The sequence below is a fragment of the Malus domestica genome, chromosome 08, assembly GCF_042453785.1.
Source record: "Malus domestica chromosome 08, GDT2T_hap1".
In the NCBI taxonomy this organism is placed as follows: Eukaryota; Viridiplantae; Streptophyta; class Magnoliopsida; order Rosales; family Rosaceae; genus Malus; species Malus domestica.
Window position 1 is genome coordinate 24,813,012 of NC_091668.1, and position 24,576 is coordinate 24,837,587.

A 24,576-nucleotide genomic window follows, 5' to 3' on the forward strand; every position below is an offset into this window, starting at 1 on the left:
CAGGTGAAAGAATATACTTTTCGTTAATAGAATACGTCAGCGCCGTTAAATGTTCATACAACGGGTGTGGGCACAATTCATATAGGTTAGGTTTTGATATAAGGGAAAGTTAAAAAATAACAATCTTAAACTGCAATAAAGAGTTTATAGTTCAAGTGATAAACAACATTCAACACAACAATTGCTCATCTCGCCATGTTGGAACCCGATTCGGGTCAACGTTCAAGAAAGCTGTTTGACAAACCAGGAAATAGATCCTCTCTGAATCTCTTCTACCAAGGCCATTGGATCAAGTGATCCAAACCTTTAAAATTTTATCCAATAGCCCACCTGTTTTGACCCCTTAAAAGCTATAATAATTTTTTACCGTTGGATAAAATTTCAAAAGCTTGGATCACTTGATCCGATGGTCTTGATGGAAGATATCCGGAGATGATCTCTTTCCGACAAACCAAGCGTCAGTAAGCAACCCAGAAAAACGATTGGCCGTGAAGTACATAAAAATTGACCCATCAAAACCAGATGCCAAATAACGTCACGTCGACGTCGTCGAGATAAAACAGTCAATAAAACAGCACATTACTTCGTCTCTCTTCCGAGTATATTCTGCCCTTCGATCTATATTCTTCTTCCAAGCAAACATCCTAAACCGTGAGGAACTTGAAGGGGTAAAACGTGATTTATCCAATATAAAAATATGCATTAGCAGGCAACTTACTTTAAAAAAACAAAGAAAAACCTTGCATGCTTTGATAACCATGGTGTTTTAGCATACAAAACCCCACGTCTAAAAGTTTATGGGTCCAAAATTTAAGCCTCTAAATATGAAAATCCAAACGATCAAAGACTAGGTTTAGAAAGGGATAGCTTAATCGAGAACAAAAACAAAACAGAAAGCACTCTAATCAAAATGCTGCTGAATAACTATGCTTCTTTTGTAGATGTTTAAGCGCGAAGCCCCTTGTTTAGACTGACCATGCGACTTGAAGTATCCTGAGAACCCCTGGCGGACCTCCCTGATCCCGCATATGCACCATCTTGATAACGGGTGTTTTGCCCTGTCCCTCTGTATTGACCTGTGCGGTCCCTATTATAGCCACCTCCAGCATTTTGGTTAAATTGTCTCCCTCCAGTGTTGTATCCTGTGCGCCCAGCACCACCACCTTGCCTTTGATTGAAGGACATGTTATCTTGCCATCTACCGCCACTCCCAGCAACTGATCCAGCACCATAGTCCTGGTTGTCTCTGCGCCTTTGAGGTAGATCTAATCCACCACCGCCACCAATTCTTGCTTCCGTTGCCCTTTCATTACTTTCTGCAAGGATTGACAGCTTCTCAGTCAACTGGAACGCTAGCGCCTGCAGCCTAGTCTGCTCAATGTCATGGAAAACAATGCAACGTGTTGGCTGGTCCCAACTGGCAAGGAGCTCTTCGTTGATCATCATCTTGCTAACAATGCTGTGTGTCTGGGCCTCTGTAAGGTCAAACAACATGCTGAGTTGTTCCAAGCTCAGAGTCTTGTAGGATGAGGAGAAGGTAAAAAGATAGGTCCTGAGAGCTTCTTCCTTGATCTTAGCCTTGAGCATCTCAAGGACATGCTCACGGTTCCTCAGGAGCTTCCAAATATCAAGAGAATTGATGACATCAATGGCCTTCTGGAAGTCACCTTTGCCAAGGGCTCTGGAAGCTGCCATTACGTGGTCCCTAACATTTTCTGGAGGACCAGTGAATGTTTGCTTCTCACTGACCTCAAGCAACCGTCGGAACGTCTTGCTGACCAGTCTGCGCTTCGCATCATGGGTGTTAGCTGCCATATTAGGCACTTCCAGCAGCATGGCACATATCAAATGCACTGCCTCCAGGAGTTCAGGGTTGATATGCATATGGTAAGGCATTTGTCGTCTCCTCTCCAGCCTTTCCTGAAAACGGAAAAATAAATAAAACAATTATATAGAATCAAGGCATTCTATCAAAGTATACTCAGAGCAGTACTATTTTAGAGTCTGGTTACAACAATTTCCCATGACATGTGGCTACACCATACTCTATTACAAGTTTCAGCTTTTCCGAATGAGAATCATCTGTTGTTCCTACCTAATTTACTCAAGTGATCATTTTGTTCTATCAATTAGGCAAACAGCGCACCTGCAGCAATTTCAGAGTAGTAATACAGGGCCAAAAATAAAATGAATTTAATAACTCCACAGAATCAGTATCTTTGGCGAAAAACCATCTAGATGAGCAATAAGAATGTTAAGAGGAAAGATTTTGACATCTTAAATATTCACAAACATCTTAAATGATTTAATAATATAAATCTAACAAATCCTAGTTTAAACTTTCGACATATTATTGCAACGTGCAGGTATAAATTTAAAGCATATAATATGCTTGTCAGGACTTTATCGAATTCACCAAAAAAAGTTTTTACAGATAATGTATTTCTTAAATAATAAATCATTTCAGCACTGTTATAAAGGAAAGATTTCATGCAAGTTTTATTTGGTTATTGAAACCAACAGCTAGTTCTGAAAAAAGACACTAAAGTTTTAAACTTGTGGATTTTTCTTTTTGCGAACAAAACAATGACTTCAAATAATATAGAAGAATGATGCTATATGACCCTGCTCTTCCCCAATTTTTCCCCCAATTCTCACATAGGGTTGGTCCCACTATATTATGGGATCTTGCTCCCTGTGAGGGACTTTGGAAGAAGAAATTCTCGGGATACGAGTTGGGTGGCGATGCACAAGTAAAGCGATAACAAAAAGAACAAGAACATGGAAAAATATGACAGAGGCACTTGCGCACCTGTTCGGGAGTTTTCTCGTGATATCTACTTTGTGAGACACCTTGGGCGAGCAACTCTTTCACTCTTCCACCAGAATACAGTTCAGAAAGGCAGCTATGCGCTTCAGTAATTAATCCATTACGAAATGCACACAGACCAAGTTGGGCCATGGCCCTGTTATAAAGTATCTGGGTTGAAATGTCCATCTGCTGAACATTATCTTGCAGGTGACTCATAAGCAGCAAGTCACGGGAGGTGGAAAACTGATCCAGTAGAGCATGGTGGTAAATATCACAAAGCATTGCACGAGCTTTAGTCCTCTCATCTCCATACTTGTATATGAGGGAAACCAATATATCCATCATCGTCCTGCTACTCTCGGAGAAGGTGGGTTTTCGAGGAACGAGCTCGGGAACTACAATAAATGAAGATGGAGCACGACTTTCCTCAGCAGCTTTAGGTTCTTCACCATTATCACTATCTCCTGTATGTTCAGCCAATTTTCGCATGGCATCATAAACTTCTTGTGGTTTGTAATAAATAAGTTCGACCCGCCTTAGGGCTACCTTCGCAGCAGCTTTGTAATTTCCAACCTGTTCTAAATACTCTTGAACATTTTGAGCTAGAACCAAAAACATAGGTTCATCCCTGAGTCTTTCAATGTACTCACGAGTGTGGGGATCAATGCATTGCAAGCTCTTGAAGAATTCAGTATCTATCCTTTCCAAGAAGGCCACCAAGTTTCCCCAAACCCTAATTGTCCCATCATGATCTGGTCCCTTCTGGGATTCATTTTCATCAGGCTCTACCATGTCATCCACTGCAATATTAGGATACTTCACAAGAATATCAAGTATAACTTGCATATTCTGCACACACTTCTTCCACACATTTATAGGCATGTGCCCGTTGAGACCAGGATTCACATCAAACTGAGCAGAAACAACACTGAAAAATATCTCCAGCTTCTGTGCAGGGGTCTTAGCAACCTTTGTCAAGAACGTAAGCTGCTCGACCTGCTCAAACCTTCCAGTTCCCTTCCTGCCTCGAGCAGCCACAACCTCTTTAAATTTCTTGTTAACACTATCCCATGTGATCTCACTAGGGTCCTTACTGAATTGCTTATCCATGAGCTTATCTTTCTTACTCATCTTCTTCTGCCAACCTTCTTCAGTTGGCTCGTCCTCTTCTGGGTCGTCCTCATCCGGTCCTTCGTTATCTGAAGACACAATATCATTAGGATCAATTACAGAATCTGTTCCATCGCTATCATCTGATTCCTCTTCTGGAGGCTTATCATCTTCACTCTGCTCAGGATTCTCCCTATATTTATTAATTAAGTCCTCATATTGCTTATTGTTCTTCTTCAGTTTCTGTTTCATTGAGTTCAAGGCCTTGGCATTGCTACTACTCATCTTCTTCTTAGCATCTTTGTTTGCTAAAGCCTGAGCCAGAAAGTCTTCCAACAATACAAGAGCTTTTATGTAAAGAGTAGGTACTTTTACAGCCTCGGTAACACGCATGACCTTCTCAAGCTGCTTATTTATCTTGTCAAAGCTCTCCTGCAAGCTAACCCAGTCATTGATATTCATGGCATTCTTCATTTGATGAACAGTAGCAGACAATTCATCAAAGCGCTTGTCCTTCGCTGATCTAACAACTCGCTTCTGGTCATCAGAATCTTCGCTATCACTTGCATTAGCCTGAAGGTATGGGTTTAGGCCTGGTTCAGTGGTAGTCTCACCACCTGTAGGTTCAACCTCCTCCTCATAGTCGCTCTCCTCGTCCTCAGAATCGCTCCCAGGCTAAATTAACACAAAATAACAAATTAGGAAACACTATCTCAAGATTTAACAGAAACACACAAGCCAGAAGTATTTATAAACAAAACCCTAATCATATCACAAATTAAAGTAAATACCTGGGTCCAAAATCGAGATGCCATCCTTTCGTACAAGAAAACTGCAACAAGTCAAAGAAAAATCACAAGAATCTGCATTCAAAACAGACACAAAAAGATCTTATCGCAAGAGAACTAACAGAATAGGCAAAAATTAAAATACCCAATTTCACAACATAAACATACAAAAAAAAATTCTGGTCATGAAAAAAATAAAATCTATGTTTGGTTTCCGAGAAACGGTAAGAAAATTCAGCCAAGAGCTCGTCTTCCTGTTCGTCAGAAAATCAGCATGAAACATATTCTCCGATTCAAAACTCTTTCACAGACTATATAAGGCTTGCAACAAAACCCTAAGCGAAAGCGAGAAAATTTACAAAATTGTCTACAGATGAACAAATAGATATCAGATTCGATTCAATTTGTGATGAAACTCTGCAGAAAACGAATTGAAACATACACATATGAAGAGAGAGAGAGAGAGGAGATAAGGACTTACAGTGTTCGAACGAAGCTTTGCGGAAGATTTGGGGGCAGAGCTTCAATGGCAGAGAAGGTGAGAGGAAATCTCAGAGAGGTCCGGTTGCGGCTTGAAGGAGAGTTTTTAACTGTTGCTCTGTTGGGGAGAAAGAGAGTCAATATTAGGGCTGATTCACTCACACTCGTACGTTTATATTTTTCTTTTTGGGCCGGGCCGATGTTATTAGTTCTTCAAAGTCCAGACCCAACAATTTTTTTGTAGTTTTTTTTTTTTTTTAACAAACGATATTATTGGGAAGAGGATGTGATTAGCTTTACAATAGTCTAGCAATAATGCGGTTCAAATTCACCTTTGGCGAGAATCGAACCTAAGACCTCTCACTTTGTGACAAATCCTTTTTTTTTTTTAGAAATAAAAAATAAAAAAGTGTTGTAGGCTTATTTGATTGAACTAATCTAAGAGATTAGAGAGAGGGGGCCGGCGGTATTGAGAAAGAAGAGATAGTGATTTAATTGTGAGATATGTTTGTATCACCCCATTGTGCCTTTATTTATAGTAGTAGGATAGGCAAAAACCTTACCCTTTTAAGATTACAACTCTTAATAGGTAATCAACTCCTAATATGAATATAAGAGATATTTCTAGATCTACTAGGATTTACAAAATCACATTCATATTCTGAATATAACAACAACACTTCCCCTTGAGTGTGTAAATACTCAACAAACGAGTTAGACATAACTTCAAAATACATAGGAAAAAAAAAGTACATTAAGATCAAGTGAGTATGCTTATGGATACTCCCCATGAGTTAGACATAACTTCAAAATAAGAGAACTACAAACAATTCAACTCAGATAATTTACGCATACCGATTCCTTGGACGAGCTTCTGAAAAGTAGACTTGGGGGCCAGGTTGTCTTGGGAACGGATTTGCTTGACTTCAATATTCTGATGTTGTTGCTATTGGCGTGAGTCAAAGAACTTCGGCACTACATGCTTGGTGTTGTCTCCCTTGATGTATCCCTTCTTTAACTGCTCGATACATGTTGCATTGTCTTCAAAAATCATCACAGGAAGGTCAATGAGGGAAGTAAGACTACTAGTGCTTTGAATATGTTCCATAACTGCTCTCAACCAACAGCATTTACGCGATGCTTTATGCAGGGCGAGAATCTTAGCATGGGTCGAAGAAGTCGCAACTAGCGTTTGCTTGGTAGACCTCCAAGATATAGTGGTGCTTCCAACGGTAAAGACATAACCCGTTTGAGAACGTGCCCTATATGGGTTAGACAGATATACAACATCTGCGTAACCAACAAGGTGGGAATCAATTCGAGAACCATATGGGGCAGCAACACTCGAAGATTCGCGGGTATAGAATAAGCCCAAATCCGTCGTACCCTTGAGATAGTGAAAAATGTCTTTAACACCATTCCAGTGCCTGCATGTGGGCGCATTGCTGTATCTAGCCAAAAGATTAACAGCAAAAGAGATGTCGGGTCTAATGCATTGAGCCAAGTAAAATAAAGCCTCAATTGCACTTAGGTAAGGAACTTTGGGTTCCAAAATCTCTTCTTCATCCTCCTTAGAACGGAAGGGATCTCGTGTAGCATCTAGAGTCCGAACAACCATAAGTGTACTCGAAGGCTTCACTTTATCCTCATTAAAACGTCGTAACACCTTTTGGGTGTAGTTCGAGTGATGTACTAGGATTCCATCAGAACAATGCTCGATCTCCAAGCTGAGGCAATATCGAGTTTTCCCAAGATCTTTCATCTCAAATTCTGATTTTAAATGCGTAGCAATTTCCTCAAGCTATGCAGGAGTTCCAATGAGGTTCATGTTGTCGACATAAACTGCAATGATTGCAAATTCAGAATGTGACTTATTTATTAACACACATGGGCATAATTCATTGTTCACATAACATTGACTTGTCAAATATTCACTCAAACGGTTATACCACATCCGCTCAGATTGTTTCAATCGGTAAAGTGACATCCTCAACCTAATTGAGAGAGTGTTATGTGGTCTAGAACTATTTGAACCAGTCAATGGAAATCCTTCTAGAACTTTCATATAGATTTTCGTATCTAGATCCCCACAGAGATACGCAGTTACCATGTCCATAAGCTATATATTCAGTTTTTCGGAAACTATCAAACTGATTAGGTATCAGAACATTATAACGTCCATCACGTGTGTGTTTTGTATCGCACTATTTCATTCTTCTCATTACGCTTCCTCATGAAAACCCACTTGTATCCATCGTGCATCACGCATGGTGGTGTAAGAACAATAGGTCCAAACACTTTACGTTTCGCGAGCGAATCGAGTTCGACTTGGATTACTTGTTTTCAGTTTGACCAATCTGTTCTACGTTGGCATTCATTAACGGAATGTGGTTCAATGTCATTGCTAAGCATAATGTTAGTAGCTACTGTGTACGCAAATGCATAGTCGATGATCATTTCATTCCTATTCCAAACTTCATCCAATACTGTGTAATGGACCGAAATTTTGCGATTCTCGGGAGGTCGGTTTGTCTCGTCTAAGATATCATCGTAATCTAGAATAACCTCATGCGTTGGAACGGATAAGTGAGCGATGGTCGGATTCAAATTAGGGTCACTAGTTGGTGCTATTTTCCTTTTCCGGGGTTATGAATCTTTGAACCAAGGGGTCTGTCACGCTTCAGGGTCGGAGCAGATGATTAGCTAGCTGCCAATGTACTGTGCCGCGTGGAAGGTGCGGCCTCCCAACCTTCAGGGATGGTTCGGCCTTCCTAGGTGAGTTATTAACGTACGCGAGGTACATATATCATTGTAGGTGCATTTGCAGCGGGTATATGTGATCTTTTCACCTTAGCTAAATCATTAAAAACATGTGGCATGCTCTAAGCAACACTCTGAAGATCTATAATTTGTCACACCTCAGTTTCAAACTGGGCAGTGCAGGGATCTAAATGAGACATAGTGGGAGCATACCACGACAATTCGCGACGTTCTCCAGGAACGTTAGCATGCTTATCTCCCCCAACGACGGGAAAACTGTCTCATCAAAATGACAATCCACAAAACATGCGGTAAAGAGATCTCCTTTCAAGGGTTCCAAATAGCGAACAATTGATGGTGAATCATAATCGACATGCAATAATTGTCAAAAGTATATGACGTAAACTCTTCAGCGTTATCTAGTCGAATCGACTTAATCAGATAATCAGGGTGGTGAGCCCTTAGCTTAATGATTTGTTCTAGGAGTTTAGCAAATGCAGTGTTGCGTGTGGATAACAAGTAAACATGTGACCATCGTGTTGATGCATCAACCAACACCATAAAATATCTAAATAGTCTGTATGTTGATTGGATAGGTCCACAATTAGCTCCTTGAATCATCTGAAGAAACTTATGGGGGTTGTGAATGATCTTTGTAATTGAGGGTTGAGTATTCAACTTCCTTAAAGAACACGTTTTGCATGGCAAGAATTCAACATAAGGAGGTAACTGATGCCTATGTGATGATTTGAGGATACGGCGCATCATTTCACGTCTAGGATGTCCCAAACGGCCATGCCAAATCAACAAAGTGTTCTGGAACTTAGGCATAGGGCCAGCCACATGATGGGCTTCTATGCCATGAATAGTTGTGATGTACAACCCACTTGGGAAACGTTTCAACTTCTCGTGAATACGCTTCTAGCCATATTCGTACGAAATGATACAAAGAAATTTAGAACCATTATCTTCAGTGGTTTTAATATGATATTGATTATCTTGAATATCTCTAAAACTTAGCAACGTTCTTCTGGAACGTGAAGAATAGAGTGTCTCATTAATGGTTAAGACTGTACCTTTAAACAACATGATACGTGCTTTTCCGTATCCTTTAATCAAGTTGGATGGGCCTAAGAGAGTTGTCAGAGGTGCTTTCTTAGGTATTAAGTTAGTAAATAATGTCGCTCATGCAAGATGGTGTGCGTGGTAGCACTATCAGTCAGACAACTAACTTCCCTGCTAGACATACGTAGAAATAAATTGATTGAATTGGTCACATGCATAAATATAATTCCATTTCATTCAATTAAGCAATTCGATGAATAATATCCATCAAATAACAATTCATAATTCAAAACAAACCAAAACCAAACAAATTATTCCAAAGACTTAGAACAATTGTTCAAAATTAAATCATAAACCAAGAAAATAGGGGAGAGGGGCCGGCCACTCCTAGTGGGTTCAACCACTAGGGGTAAACACCCTAAAAACATGTCTAATTTATTCATATATAGGCGTTAACGCCTCCTGAAAATCCAATATCTCCATTGATGTAGTAGCTTCTTACAGATGATCCACATGTGCAAAGTTAGACTTACGACAGGAATGATACTTGACAATAACCTCGGGGTTAGCTCGGCATACACGTGAACAATGATCCTTTGATCTATAATGATAACTCATATCCATTTCAGTAGAAGTTGATTAAACGGCAGCTTTACCCTTGTTCTTGAAGTTCGGGGCCTTCGGGGCAAGGGTGGACGCTACTGAGTCACATTTCCTCCCTTGGGGCTAGTGTTCTGTTGACCTTAGGCCCGTGGTTGGGCTTGCCGCCCATTACCACGACCACAACGACTCTTTCGTCGTTTATGGCTACTATAATTGGTCGCATGCACTTCAGGCACAGCGTTCAAGCCAGATGGTCGAGCTTGATGGTTCTTCATCAAAAGCTGGTTTTGCTTTTCAATGAGAAGTAGTACAGAGATCAAATCTGAAAATTTGGTAAATTTATGTGCCCTATATTGTTGTTACATGACAATATTGGTGGCATGGAAAGTCGAATAGATCTTTTCCAAGAGATCTGATTCTGTTAGTTCCACTTTACAAAATTTCAACAGTGATCGAATTCTAAAAACTTCAGAGTTGTATTCATTCAAGGACTTAAAGTCTTGGAAGCGAAGATGTTGTCGGTCGTGTCTTGCTTTAGGCAAGTATATGTCTTTCTAGTGATCAAAATGGTCGGCTAAAGCAAGCCAGATGGTGCGTGGGTCCTCCTCAGCGAGGTACTCGGTCTGCAGAGCATCATGGATGTGTCTTCAAATGAAGATCATTGCAGTAGCTTTCTGAGCTTCGTCGACAGGTTTGTCGTCGATAGGTGCCTCGATGGTGGCTCAAATACCCTTTGCAGTAAGATTGAGCTTCACGTCATGAACCCACTTCAGGTAGTTTTTTCCAGAGACTTCTAGAGCGATGAAATCGAGCTTGTTCAAGTTCGACATGTCCTTAAAACAGAGGGTATAAAAAACGTGATTAGTCATATGGTGATCCATAGACATATATCATAGAACATTCGGGTTCTATAGACATGTATTGGTTTAATTTATGCATGAAAACTATAGGTTTCATGTGGTAAGTTTTGAATGAAAACTTCGGGTTTCAAAAGCACTAAATATGAAACTACAAGTTCAATTTAGTTTTTATGAATGATTAGTTCATAAAGGAGAGGTTCATGCAAGAAACACATAATGCAATATGCTGATGTAAGTGTAGTGGATTTGAGGTTCTTCGGGAACTCAAGTGTGAGAGCTTCGTTACTACGAAAGTATGTCAACAGTTCAAAGTATAAAAATAAATTATTGAATCGTTAATGTCCAAAAGTGATCTTCAAGTCAATAATTTTGGATTCATTATCAGATTAATGGACTGCAGGTCATTTTTAATTAATTTAATAGATCGAGACCAAACGGGGATTATCATGGAAGCAAAATAATGACAAATAATAGCATTGGGTCGAAAAAGAATAGCCCAAAAAGGGTTTGGGCTCGGGTACGGCTGCAAGCAGCCCACGGGTGGTTGCAGGCCACAGACCATGGGTTATAAAGCCCAGCAGCAAGCTTCTGACTTATATGGGCTAAATAGGGGGCACGGGTCAGGCCCAGCAAAATGCTGGCCTAGGGTTGTGTATGGGAAGCCCAGCCGAAGCTGGGATTCAAGTCGAGGTGAGTTTAGCCCAGCAGACAAGTCTGCGAAAAGCAGGCCGGGGCGCGTGACACAACCCAATAGGATTCGAACTGCTACAAGCAGACTTTAAAACCATGGGACAACAGGCCAAGAAGGCTGCAGGCTTTCTTGGTTGGGCTTAAGGGACTTCGAGCCCTATAGAGCTAATCAGGTCAAAGGCCTGGGTTGTCTGAGTCAGCGCAACAAGCCTAAAGGCTACTGTCGTGTGATCTACTCGACCGGTCTGCAGGCTAGTGGTCTATGGTGCCACAGTGGGTGCTGCGGCCGTGGTGCCGCACAGTGCCCTATGCAAAAAAAAAATTCCGACATGGTTAGGTTTGAAAAACCCTAAAATTGCTTCTAATTTATTTATATGATTTGACCCACAAATTCCACATAGCAATTTAATTGCGTAATGCATGAAACAAATATATGAACATATACAATATATATATATATATATATATATATATATATATCCTAATGAAAATATAAACATAGAGGAGTTCATGCATCATGGGAATGTTTTCATGCTTCGTGGACGTTTCAAATATCTTCATTTATTTTAAGCGTACCTGATTGGCAGAAAACAAAAACAAAGAAGAGCCTTTGAATTTTGTGGAAGATAGCCTCCTCGTACGATCCTTCAATTCCTCAGCTTCTTGTAAGAGCATGTCGATAACGTGTTGTAAGCCTATTTGATTGAACTAATATAAGGGATTAGAGAGAGAGGGGGCCGGCGGTATTGAGAGAGAAGAAAGAGTGATTTAATTGTGAGGTGTGTTTGTATCACCCCATTATGCCTTTATTTATGATAGTATGATAGATAAAAACCTTACCCTTTTAAGATTACAACACTTAATAGGTAATCAACTCCTAATAGGAATGTAAGAGATATTCCTAGATCTAATAAGATTTACATAATCACATTCCTATTATAAATATAACTACAACAAAAAGAAAGTTTTAGTTTATCCCTTTAAACTTGTATGATTTTAATTTTTCTTCTGAATTTTTATTTTATCCAATTACACGCTTAACCATTTATATATGGTGATTTCAAATTTTGCATTTATTATTTTGTATTATTTGTCATGTGGACAATCCGTGAGCCATTTAAGAGAGTATCTAACTTCTTTACCCTCACTAAATCCTGTCATGTTATGTTTCAAATTGAAGGTAGAATGAAAATATTTTATAACTTACTAATTATTAATCACTTACCATTTATTCAAATTAATTTTAACTCAGCACATAATGTGAATCCATTTGATAACAATATCGTTTTTAGTTTTTACATTTATGCTATGCATGAAATATAGAAAAAGTATTACACTATGTTTGGATGAAGAAAATAAACTTGAAATTTTGACAAAAGTCAAAATTTATAACTTGACATGCACAAATTCCCTTGTTTAAATTCATAAACATATGAATTTAGAATTTTCGTATGGAAAAAAAATGTTGGATTTGGTGTGACATCCCATCCCAAAATCTAATGTATTTTATTCCCAGTAGCAATGAAATTTCTGAAATTCCACTGGGATGTCACGTAAACTTTCCATGTGGACCTCAATTTTCCTTCCACTTTCCCACTCTTCTTTTACTATTTCTGAATAGTACTTATTTTTACGAACACGTAACCGCAGACGGAATTTAATTCGAAGTTATAACGAACAAGCCACAAAATATCTTTAAACAGAAAATTACCAAATTGCCCTTTACGTTCGTAAGTCCGTAAAATCTCTATCGTAACTTCAAATTCGATTCCGTTTGTGCCTACGCGTTCGTACCATCGAGTATTTCGAGAATACTCTAAAAGAATGTTTAATACGTCTCACAATAAGGGCATTTTCGTCAATTCACTCTTTTAAAATTAATAAAATCGTAAAATTAAGGATGAGTTGTCACAACTAGTGTGAAGCATTTTTTTTACTTTTTTTAAAAAAAATTTTGGGGAAATATATGGGAGAGAGAAAAAAGTTGAATAGAAAACAACCCTCACCTTTTGAAAAAACAAAAAAACACCATCTATATTTTATATTTATATGATGAGATATATCCATTGCATTTGATTCAGTACTTTCTACACAAGCGACATGAATTTTCTTGATTAATTTTTATGTTGAGATATATCCATTAGCTTTGCTCTTTTAACTTGTTTAATATTTTTTAGCACTTTCATCATGTTGATTTCAATTTTATTTATTTCACCAGTTTTTAATCTAGTATTTGTTGATGATTGTCTGATTCTCAGTAAAGCCTCTACTAAAGCTACTAGAGGAATCATCATGAGTCTTCTAAATCAGTTCTCTACTGCCTCAAGTCATAATATCAACTTCCACAAATCTAACCTTTGTTTTCCGAGCAATACAATTGAAAAATGATATTGTTAAGTATTTTTCAAATTCAACACAAGATTAACATTGGGAAGCATTTAAGAATACATAACATTATTTTTTGGAAAGATTCTTTTTTACAGAGGGAGAGAGCGATTATAAAAAGAGATGATGATGGTTAAAAGATGAGAGAAATAAATGGGGTGGGGGTTAGAGGCAAGAGATCTTGAGGTATTTCCACCAGCCCCAAGGACAAAAGTAAGGGTTAACAATGATGAGTTTGTTATCTATTTTTTTTTTCCCTCTTGCTACTATGGTTTTCTCTCCTTAGTTATACGAGGGAAGAGACCTTAAGGGCGTGTTTGTTTGACCTTCTTAGGGGGGACTGGACTAGACTACACTAATTGGTATTGTAGTCTGATGTTTGGTAGGGGCAAGGATTACGTTTAATGGGATTAGATCCGACTCGCACGGATTAAACCCTTCGCTAGCAGTTCTTAGCGAACCACCCCAAAAACGTCCGGATTCGTAAGACCTCCTCCCTTACGTCGTCCTCCTCATCCTCATCTCTGCGTCCTGCTCGCCGTCAGCTGCATCCTGGTCGCCCTCATCTGCATCCTGCTCCTCATCTGTTCCTCTCGTCGTCCGCTCCCTCGTCTTCACGTAACAGATCTGCTCCGAGAGTTCTCCAAGGACAGCATTCGCCTCGTCAAGCGCTGCCACAAGCCCGATCGCAAAGGTAATTCAGCATTCGGGTCGGATCTGTGTTTTCTCACAAGTTATATTCTTTGATATGCATGTGTAATTGATGAGATTGGATGGTTGATTGTCGTGTAGAATTCTCCAAGGTCGCGCTCCGGACAGTGATCGGGTTCGTCGTGATGGGTTTCATCGAGTTCTTCGTCAAGCTGATCTTCATCCCCATCAACAATATCATCGTTGGATCTGTTTAGGTATTTATTGGATCTAATCAAATCCATTGATTGAAAATTATTGATGGAAATTGTGGAGATTTGATTGGTTTGCTTGATCGATGTATGATTTGATTAGGTTGTTTATTAGTTGGAATTCGGATTAATTTGATTTTGGTAATTGTTGTTTGTTTAATTTTATAAACGAATCAAAAGTTTCGATGAGGAATGTAGTGGTTGAGTTGCATATGTATACACACACACAGACGTTTGGTTTTTCTTCTATGCCAATATAGTTGAAATGGTTCTTTAATGTTGAGATTTTTATCAACTTTATGTTTAGATGTGTGCATCGCTCTTGGTTTTGAGTGTTTCATTCGGATTACGTTAATGGTTTGGAACGGATAGTCTGCATCGTGATATTTGGTAGAAATGGATGTGGTGAATCTGGTGATATGATCTAAATAGGGAGATCTTCTTGAGGCACGATTGATTAGTTTGAGTTCTGGTTTTACTCTGTTGCTCTATTATTCTGCTTTATGTGTCTTAGGAAATTGATACCGAATCAAGGACATTTAACAGAATATTGATTCATAAAATTGGTCCAAAGATCTTGTATCTTGAATTTATTCGATTCGTATGTAATAATATAAGATTACGGTGTCATTTGTGTACTGTGTGTGCAAGGTGTATACAGTGTGTGTTTGTGTACTGTGTATGCAGTGTGTATGTATGCAGGGTGTATGCAGGGTGTATGCAGTGTGTGTATGTATGTATGCACTGTGTGTGTATTGCAGGGTGTGTGTGTAGTGTATGCAGTATGTGTGTGTAGTGTATGTAGTGTGTGTGTGTGTGTGTGTGTGTGTGTGTAGTGTATGTAGTGTGTGTATGTATGTACTGTGTTTGCAGTGTGTATGTATGCAGTGTGTGTGTGTAGTGTATGTAGTGTGTGTGTAGTGTATGCAGTGTATGTAGTGTGTGTATGTATGTACTGTGTTTGCAGTGTGTATGTATGCAGGGTGTATGCAGTGTGTGTGTACTTGCAGGGTGTGTGTGTAGTGTATGCAGTGTGTGTGTGTAGTGTATGTAGTGTGTGTGTGTAGTGTACTGTGTTTGCAGTGTGTATGTATGCAGTGTGTGTGTAGTGTATGTATGCAGGGTGTAGTGTATGAAGTGTATGTAGTGTGTGTAGTGTACTGTGTTTGCAGTGTGTATGTATGCAGTGTGTGTGTGTAGTGTATGTAGTGAGTGTGAGTGAGTGTGAGTGTGTGTGCAGTGTGTGTGTGTGCAGTGTGTGTGTGTGCAGTGTGTAAGCAGTGTGTGTGTGTGCAGTGTGTGTGTGAATAAGTGTGTATGTGTGTAGTGTATGCAGTGTATGTAGTGTGTGTAGTGTACTGTGTTTGCAGTGTGTATGTATGCAGTGTGTGTGTGTAGTGTATGTAGTGAGTGTGAGTGAGTGTGAGTGTGAGTGTGAGTGTGAGTGTGTGTGCAGTGTGTGTGTGTGCAGTGTGTAAGCAGTGTGTGTGTGTGCAGTGTGTGTGTGAATGAGTGTGTATGCAGTGTGTGTGTGTGCAGTGTGTGTGTACTGTGTGTGCAAGGTGTATGCAGTGTGTGTGTTTGTGTACTGTGTATGTAGTGTGTATGTATGCAGGGTGTATGCAGGGTGTGTATGTATGTATGCACTGTGTGTGTACTTGCAGGGTGTGTGTGTAGTGTATGCAGTGTGTGTGTGTAGTGTATGTAGTGTGTGTGTGTTTGTGTACTGTGTGTGCAAGGTGTATACAGTGTGTGTGTTTGTGTACTGTGTATGCAGTGTGTATGTATGCAGGGTGTATGCAGTGTGTGTATGTATGTATGCATTGTGTGTGTACTTGCAGGGTGTGTGTGTAGTGTATGTAGTGTGTGTGTGTAGTGTATGTGAGTGTGTGTATGTATGTATTGTGTTTGCAGTGTGTATGTATGCAGTGTGTGTGTGTAGTGTATGTAGTGTGTGTGTAGTGTATGCAGTGTATGTAGTGTGTGTATGTATGTATTGTGTTTGCAGTGTGTATGTATGCAGTGTGTATACAATGTGAATGTTTTGTATTGTGTGGGGTTGATGCTGAATTGCAATTTGTTGTGGTTGTTGGTTGCAGATAAGAGGAGCATAAACGGAAGGCTAAGGCTAAGGCTACTGCATTACAGGTGTCCTTTAATTTCCCTTTTCACATGCAATGCCTAGCAATGATAGCAATCCTCATACTAGTGTTCTTAGACACATGTTTATAGATGTATAAGAGTAGAACATTTTGAATATGATGCCTCGGGTTAATGAAAACTTTTTTTTTTTCAACGCCACCTGTATATTTGTTGCCTCGGGTTAATGAAAAGTTTTTTTTTTTTCAACGCCACCTGTATATTTGTTGCCTCGGGTTAATGAAAACTTTTTTTTTTTCAACGCCACCTGTATATTTGTTGCCTCGGGTTAATGAAAACTTTTTTTTTTCAACGCCACCTGTATATTTGTTGCCTCGGGTTAATGATTTAGTTAATTTGTTTATTGTTTTTTTTTTGTTTGGATAGATATGGATCGAATGAAGCTTTTATTGATCTTATTGTTAGAGATGTCTTATTTGGAGACAATTTGTATTTGTACGATTCTTGTGGTAATGATGCTACGTGGCAAACAGAGACATGTTGAACGACCCACATTGACTAACCGTTCACTTATTAGACGAGAGATTAGTTTGTGTTATCTGAATGGTATAATAGGGAATACTGATACTGAATGTGTTAACGAATTGAGAATGGATAGAAGGACTTTTGGCATATTATGCGACTTACTTCGTCAAGATGGGAGGGTAAAAACTAATGGTTTGGTGTCTGTAGAGGAACAGGTGTGTATGACTTTACAAATATTAGCACATCATACTAAGAATCGTAGTGTTGGCGGTAGATTTTATAGGTCGGGAGAGACTATAAGTAGGTATTTCAATAGCGTATTGCAAGGAATTTTGCGATTACAAGGTACCCTACTAAAAGTCCCCCAGCCTGTGCCTATTGATTCTACAGATGCTAGGTGGCGATGTTTTAAGGTATGATGAGAAATTTTTTTCATTTTCCCTAAGCTTTAACTCTTCATTCCCTTTGTATAAATTAACAAAAAGTTTATTATTTTTGGTTTTTAAGAATTGCTTGGGAGCATTGGATGGAACACACATTGATGTGCATGTACCTGAAATTGACAAACCAAGATACCGAACAAGAAAGGGTCGAGTCGCAACTAATGTGTTAGGTGTGTGTTCAGGAGATATGCAGTTCATATATGTGTTTCCGGGGTGGGAGGGTTCCGCATCAGACTCTAGAGTGCTACATGATGCGATTAGTAGGCCTAATGGTTTTAAGGTACCAGCGGGTAAGACTATTACTTAGTCTCAACTTTGTAAGTTAGGTTTAGTTCTGTTTGTCAACTACAAAACACTAATAAGGTCTGTTTTTTTTTTCATTAGGTTGTTATTACCTTGTAGATGGTGGTTATACAAATGGTGAAGGATTCCTTGCACCCTATAGAGGAATACCTTATCATTTATCTGAATGGGAGGGACGAACACCTTCTAATAAGGAAGAATATTTTAACATGAAGCATTCTAAGGCAAGGAATGTAATTGAACGCTGTTTTGGCTTGCTAAAAGGAAGGTGGTCGATACTAAGGAGTCCATCTTTCTATCCGATAAGGACACAAGGTCGAATAATTACCGCTTGTTGCCTACTACACAATCTTATTAGGCAAGAGATGTCAGTAGATCCAATGGAGAATTTGCCAATAATAGAAGATGGACAAAATACAGAAGAAGGTGAATATGTTGGTAGTGTTCAAACATCGGACCAGTGGACTGCAATGAGGAATGATATGGCTCAGGAAATGTATAATGAGTGGAGAGCAATTAGGAACCAGTAACCGAACTAGCTATATGTTTTAATGATAACATTTTATTTTAGTATTCCTTTTTATCATGCATTTGTTAGATATTAGCACAATGATTGGATGGTATGCAAATTAATTGGATATTATGCAAGTTGATTGGATATTATGCAAGTTGATTGGATATTATGCAAATTGATTATTTGTATGGTATTTTCCTTCATTAAAATATTTTTTGTTTAGGTATGGATAACGATAATATTTTGAATGCTACTCAAGAGCCAAAAGGAAGAAGGCGTAAATGGGAAGCATTTGAGGAAGAAGTATTACTAGGAGTTCTTGAGGATTTTGTTGCTCGGAAGCAACGGTGTGACACTGGTGCTTTCAAACAAGGTACTTTGGTTGAAATAGCAAAAGCTGTCAATGTTTTATGTCCTCATTCAAATATAAAGGCAAATCCACATATTGAGTCCAAGTTGAAGAAATGGAAAAAAACATATAGTATGGTCGTTGACATGATAAACACAAGTGGATTTGCATGGAATGATGTCAAAAAGTGCGTTGAAGTTGACAGTGATGACGCATGGCAAACTTATGTGCAGGTTCATATCCTATTTTATTTATGCATTAGTTATATTCTTGCTCCTATATTTGTTACGCATGCTAAATTTTAGTTTTGCTATGTTGATATAATCTTAGAGAAATAAAGAAGCCGATGGATGGAGAAGCAAACTTTTTCCACTGTTTGATAGATTTGCATATATATTTGGAAAAGATCGGGCTACGGGTAATGTAGCCGAAACCCCTGCTCAAATGGTGGAGGAACAAAGTCATGATCATGTTGGTGAAAGTGATATTGGAGGTGAAAATTTTGTTTCTTCAATGAACCAACAAAGCCAACAAAGCACCCCATCTGAAAATAGCCAAAGAAAGATGAAAAGAGCTGTGGGAAGTTCAAGTGATGGAATCGAGGCAATTATCAGTGGACTGAAAGATTTTTATGTTGAAAGTGGGAAGAGGATGCAAATGGTAACTGAAGCTTTAGTTCAAGGTACTGCAGATCATACTGACATAGCTAATGAACTTGAAGCAATGGGTCTCTCTCCTATGGATCAAATTGATGCATTGTCTCTTATTTTGGATAAACAAAAAAATGTGGGAGTGTTCAGGGCAATCAAACCGGAACTCAAGAAAGTGTTCGTCCAAAGGCTTTTAAGCGACAACGCAAGCGGATGAGGATTTTGGCTAATGTTAACATGGATGTATTTTATTAACGTTAACATGGATGTATTTTATTAATCATACAATCTTATGTTATGACTTATAACTTAGCTTTGCACTAGTATTTTGGCTTATGTTAACTAGCCATTTTGTAAATTATAGAGATCTATTTTGGCTAATGTTAACTAATGTTAACTAGGATTTTCTAAATTATGGAGATCTTATGTACTTGTATTTGTTGAAATTGCATGTATTGGCCACTATTATGGCGCGTTTACTAATCCGTAATCAAATTGAGAGGAATCGGATTGAGGAGGAATTGAAATGAGGTGGAATCAGAATCAGATTCTTGTTGAAATTGTTTACTAAAACTGTCTGGAATCGGAATACAATTCCATAAAGCTGTTTACTAATTCAGCAGAATCGGAATATAAACCAGTATGATTACTAAAATGCCCTTGTCCCAAATCAAATATTTTATATACTTTTTTTTAATATTTTTTGATATAGTATATAATAGTAACAAACTGATTTTGCATTGAGTAACAAACTGATTCTGCATGAAGTAACAAATTGATTCTGCATTGAGTAACAAACTGATTCTGCATGAAGTAACAAACTGATTATGCATTGAGTAACAAACTGATTCTGCATGTATTTAGGAGTTACTTTAGATCGATTGAATTTACTCTAGGTCGACTGATAAATAAAATGGGTCGACTGATAAATAGAATGGGTCGATAAATAGAATGGGTCGACTGATAAAGGCAACAGTCAGCCCTTTTACACAGAATTAGTTCAATACATAAGCCGACTGAAGTAATTGGGTCGACTGATAAATAGAATGGGTCGACTGATAAATAGAATGGGTCGACTGATAAAGGCAACAGTCAGCCCTAGTTCAATACATAAGCCGACTGAAGTAATTGGGTCGACTGATAAATAGAATGGGTCGACTGATAAATAGAATGGGTCGACTAATAAAGGCAACAGTCAGCCCTTTTACACATAATCAGTTTAAGTAAAGCATTAACTTTAACATTTCCATCCTAAATTTTTTTTCTGGACTTTTACACTACGACCCCTTGTGGTAAGATTCCTGGCTCCGCCACTGGTTGTGCATAATGTGAATGAGCATAGAATTATGCTTAATGAGCAAGAAGGACATGGAAAGAAATTGTTAGGAGCATTTTCAGTCTTAACTCTTCAAGAATATATTTTGCTACATAATGTCAAGGAGTAGAAGAAATTTTGTTTTACCATTTCAAATCAAAAAACTTGATTCCCCTTGAACTAAAGTGATCTTCAAGAGGTGGATTTTGTATAATAGTAAATAAATGAAGAAAAAAATATTAGTAACAAACAAAGAGTAGGAAATAACTTCATTAAAGTTAATATTTTACATTAAAGTACATCTATCTAACCACCATAACCAACCTAAGCAAACTTGTCATACCCTGCGTATGCATCATATTATCAAATATTCATAACCTGCCTACACATCAGATTGTCAACAAAATATTCTTAACCTGCCTAAACATCATAATACCAACAAAAAGTAGTTCTTCACCATTATGGTGTCATCTAATAAGTCATTAGATTTACAAAACATTCACAATTTTCCCTGATATGTCATTATGGCAGTAAGCACGTCATAGCAAAAAACTAGCATTCACATTATTTGGACCATCACTTAGATGTCGTTATGCATCCAAGTCTGCAACAAAGTAGTCACATATGCACTCTTCCTTTCATCAGACATGTTGAAAAACACCCTCAAAAGGTCATGTTCTTTGGCCAAGAAGTTAGTGACTTTAAATAAATCCATGGGAGACAAAAACTCCATTTTGGTCAACTCACTGTCAAGTTTTTGTTGCATTTCGGTCAGATTTATATCGGTTGACAGTGCATGAACTAGACCATCAATCTTAGGTCCCACATCGGCTATAGCTTTAGCCATAATAGAGAATTGCTTGGCCATTTCATCCGCTACTCTTGTCCTTTTGCGACTAATGTTTGATGTGTTACTTTCTGCATTCCTTTGTTGTTGGGTATTTGGTACTGAGAAAGAAGTATCAAAGTCATTTCCACTTTCATCCTCACCTTCATGTTGATTGACATTGGCATCTTCAAGTCTAACTTCTTCTTCATCGTCATCAGCGTTACCAGCATTTGCACCCATAGCACAATCTTTTGCATAAATCTCTCCCAAACTGTGGTAGTGCGGAAAAGGCTTATCGTACAATCCACTTGCATCCTTTTTACCCTACAAAAAAAAAACACAAAACACAAGGCGTGTAATACAATATATTAATTCTTGGTCTATTACAGGATGAAGAGGGCAGCGTAAAGAGGAAGAAGTGAAAAATCGATCTTTGAAGAAAGGACAAGAGGCAGAACAATTAATAATGGACAGGGCATGATGTTTTGACGTGTGCTAGCTATGGAAAACAAAAAAACAATGTTAAGTTTTTCCTTTTTTCAGAGGGATGATGGGTGAACCTTTCCGAAAAGATATACATATATATATATATATATATATATATATATATATATATACTCTTTTATGTTGCCACACAAGCTGGCAGATCAACAGATCATCTATAAGTTTGTCATAACTCTTTTTTCTTTACAGTATGAAAGAGCTGGTATTTAAAAAGCTATGTCTTTCATACAAGTCTCAGTTTTTGTTTATGTGCACTGTAATCCTTCTAATATCTAGCTTCAAGTGGTTTCTGAGTGTATGGTGATGGTGTCAGTAAAGAACTTGGAATTACCTCCCATGGAGGTTTTTCTTTTTCTATGTATGTTGTTAGTGCATTATCCTGATTCGTAATTAAGAAGATGATGATATTAACTCTGAGATTTTGAACTCAGTGTAATTAATCAAGGAACTGAGATTCTAAAAACAAAACACAATCAGATAAAACAAAAAATACAATCAGATATACGCAAACCTTCGTAGCCTCGTCATACGCACTTTTCTCACAAGCCAACATCATTTTCTCTTCATTCCACTCAAACCCACTGAGAGCTAGCAATTCAGTTAAGGCAAAATATTTCTTCTGTTGGGTGATAAAGTTTAAATCAAGCTACATTTGCAAATTAAACCCAATTCTATTAGCAGGTAATAGAAACAAAACAATTGTCAATTTTTTTTAAGATTCATAATATACATGGCAAAAATATGCTCCAATTAACCCATATCATGAGATTTGTAGCATTACTCTATTACACAATGGCAAAAATTTGTAGTCCTAGTCTAAGCAAACACAAATCTGGTGAACAGTACTGTTTTTCTTATCCTGCTTCTTAGTCCGAGACTGCACCAAACGTTTCACTAAGTTAGTCCAGCTTAGTCCAGTCTAAGCCAGTCCAGCTTAGTCCCGGTAGCTAGTCCAGTCCGAGACAGTCCGGCGCAACAAACGCACCCTAAAGGTTTCCCACCGGCCCCAGGGACAATAGTAGGGGTCAACAATGATGAGTACTTTATCTTCTTTTTTTTCTCTCTTGCGACTATGGTTTTCTCTCCTTAATTATACAAGGTACAGATAAGAACTAATTTTGATAACGACTTACATAACTAATGTTATGTAAGCTTACACTCTGCAATCATAGATTTAAAAATAATAATAAATAAATAAAAATTAAGTATACATTGTGGAAAAAAAACTAAGATGACTTATGGGTGGTGATTTTCACAAATCTTCGCAAATTTTTAATATTTGTTTGCTCTTTGTTCAAGGCCTACCTATAAGTTAAAAGATAAAGGGACAAAAGGATAGGAGCAACAAATACTTAAAAAAATAAAAAGTGTGCGAAAATTATCAATCATAACTTATATATTTCTATAGTGTGTGACTTATTAGCATAATAGTTTAGAGACAGAAAATATATGTGCTCACACTTGTCATATATAACAAATGCTATTCCAAGGTGATGTTTTATGAATGAGGATTATCTCCGGATTCTCTTTGTGAGGATCCTAGAGATCCTCAAATCGTGTTCGTTTATCGTACATTGTACGGTCAGTTTTTGTCAGGTACTATTTATATTTAATTTTAAATAAAATTATTTAAAATAATTTTTTACCGCACGATGTACGATGATCATACACGATTTGAGGATTCCCAGGATCCTCATTCATGTTTTATTGGGAGATGTCATTTTTGTAAATTTTGATGAACAACAATTGTCGCCTAACAATTAATAAAATAAAAATTAAATGTCACTTGACTAGTTTGGGGTTGCTTATGCTTTCTGCTGTTTTGGATTCTTAATTTGAGAAAAAACACTTTTTTTTTTCATTTACCAAACACAATTTTAGACTCAACTTTTTTCAAAAAGTTGATTTTTAAAAAAATTCAACAATACCAAACCAGATAATCACTTGCCATTAGACACGAATAGTATAACCTATGACTTTGGGAATATAATTTAATTGAGCATCAATATGGTTTGTGTGAGTAGGTGTCAAATAAGTCCCACCCAATTCATATCATATATCCTTTTTAATCTAAAATTAAAATCCTTAAACCACTTAGTATTATGGTCTAGTGATATTCATCTTCATTTGTAAGTGAGAGGTCTTAGGTTCGATTCTCGCCCAAACTCATTATGAGAGCATCTCCAATCGGAATCCCTATTTAGAGACTTCCACTACCACTTTTGAGGACTTATTTAGAAGCTTTAGAGGAATATTCAAGTTCCTAAAAGAATATTGTCTACAATGAAATTCCTTACTGTATAATCCCTAAATATAGGGACTAAAATATAAAAAAAAAATTATTCATTTCATTGAAATATTGTAACCATTGATAAAAATAAAAAACTATCTCTACCACTGATTTTTCAAGAATTAAAAAAAAAAAGGCAAATGAGAAGTTTCCTCGCTTGGGTGGGTTCATAAAACAAGGAAAAAAACATAAAGAGCAGCACCATTTCCCCCCAAAATTAATATGGAGTCCACTATTTGAGTCCCTATATGTAGTCCTTAAATTTGAGAATTCTTTTGAGGTATCCGGCGAGTCCCTGT

General features: G+C 37.8%; 2 protein-coding genes and 1 long non-coding RNA gene across 4 annotated transcripts; 1 reads left to right on the top strand and 2 right to left on the bottom strand.

Annotated features, from left to right (window-relative positions):
* Positions 1-718: 718 nt before the first annotated feature.
* LOC103428869 (eukaryotic translation initiation factor 3 subunit C-like) lies at positions 719-5,337 on the bottom strand. Of its 2 annotated transcripts, none has more exons than XM_008366995.4 (4): positions 5,192-5,337; positions 4,714-4,785; positions 2,813-4,597; positions 719-1,920 (listed from the first exon to the last, which is right to left on the bottom strand). In XM_008366995.4, exons 2-4 carry the CDS (start codon positions 4,735-4,737, stop codon positions 946-948), a joined length of 2,784 nt encoding a protein of 927 aa, XP_008365217.2. In that variant the 5' UTR covers positions 4,738-4,785; positions 5,192-5,337; the 3' UTR covers positions 719-945. The 2 variants fall into 2 exon arrangements, with proteins under 2 accessions (XP_008365217.2, XP_008365218.2); XM_008366996.4 differs by having other exon boundaries at positions 4,714-4,754; positions 5,192-5,335.
* Positions 5,338-17,435: 12,098 nt separating this feature from the next.
* Positions 17,436-18,344, top strand: LOC139198476 (uncharacterized). Its single transcript, XR_011584011.1, has 3 exons — positions 17,436-17,493; positions 17,588-17,813; positions 17,908-18,344. It is a non-coding gene; the product is annotated as an uncharacterized lncRNA (long non-coding RNA).
* A 2,567-nt stretch (positions 18,345-20,911) lies between these two features.
* LOC139198477 (uncharacterized) lies at positions 20,912-22,597 on the bottom strand. The gene is made up of 2 exons (XM_070827286.1): positions 22,499-22,597; positions 20,912-21,807 (listed from the first exon to the last, which is right to left on the bottom strand). Exons 1-2 carry the CDS (start codon positions 22,541-22,543, stop codon positions 21,235-21,237), a joined length of 618 nt encoding a protein of 205 aa, XP_070683387.1. The 5' UTR covers positions 22,544-22,597; the 3' UTR covers positions 20,912-21,234.
* Positions 22,598-24,576: the final 1,979 nt, after the last annotated feature.

Bases quoted from the DNA above. Each gene is read 5' to 3' on its own strand.
- LOC103428869 (XM_008366995.4), bottom strand. From the start codon at position 4,737: ATGGCATCTCGATTTTGGACCCAG. The intron at 4,598-4,713 runs GTATTTACTTTA...GTGTTAATTTAG, and splicing joins CATCTCGATTTTGGACCCAG to CCTGGGAGCGATTCTGAGGA. The intron at 1,921-2,812 runs GTGCGCAAGTGC...TTCCGTTTTCAG, and splicing joins ACGAGAAAACTCCCGAACAG to GAAAGGCTGGAGAGGAGACG.
- LOC139198477 (XM_070827286.1), bottom strand. From the start codon at position 22,543: ATGATGTTGGCTTGTGAGAAAAGTGCGTATGACGAGGCTACGAAG. The intron at 21,808-22,498 runs GTTTGCGTATAT...TTTTTTTTGTAG, and splicing joins CGTATGACGAGGCTACGAAG to GGTAAAAAGGATGCAAGTGG.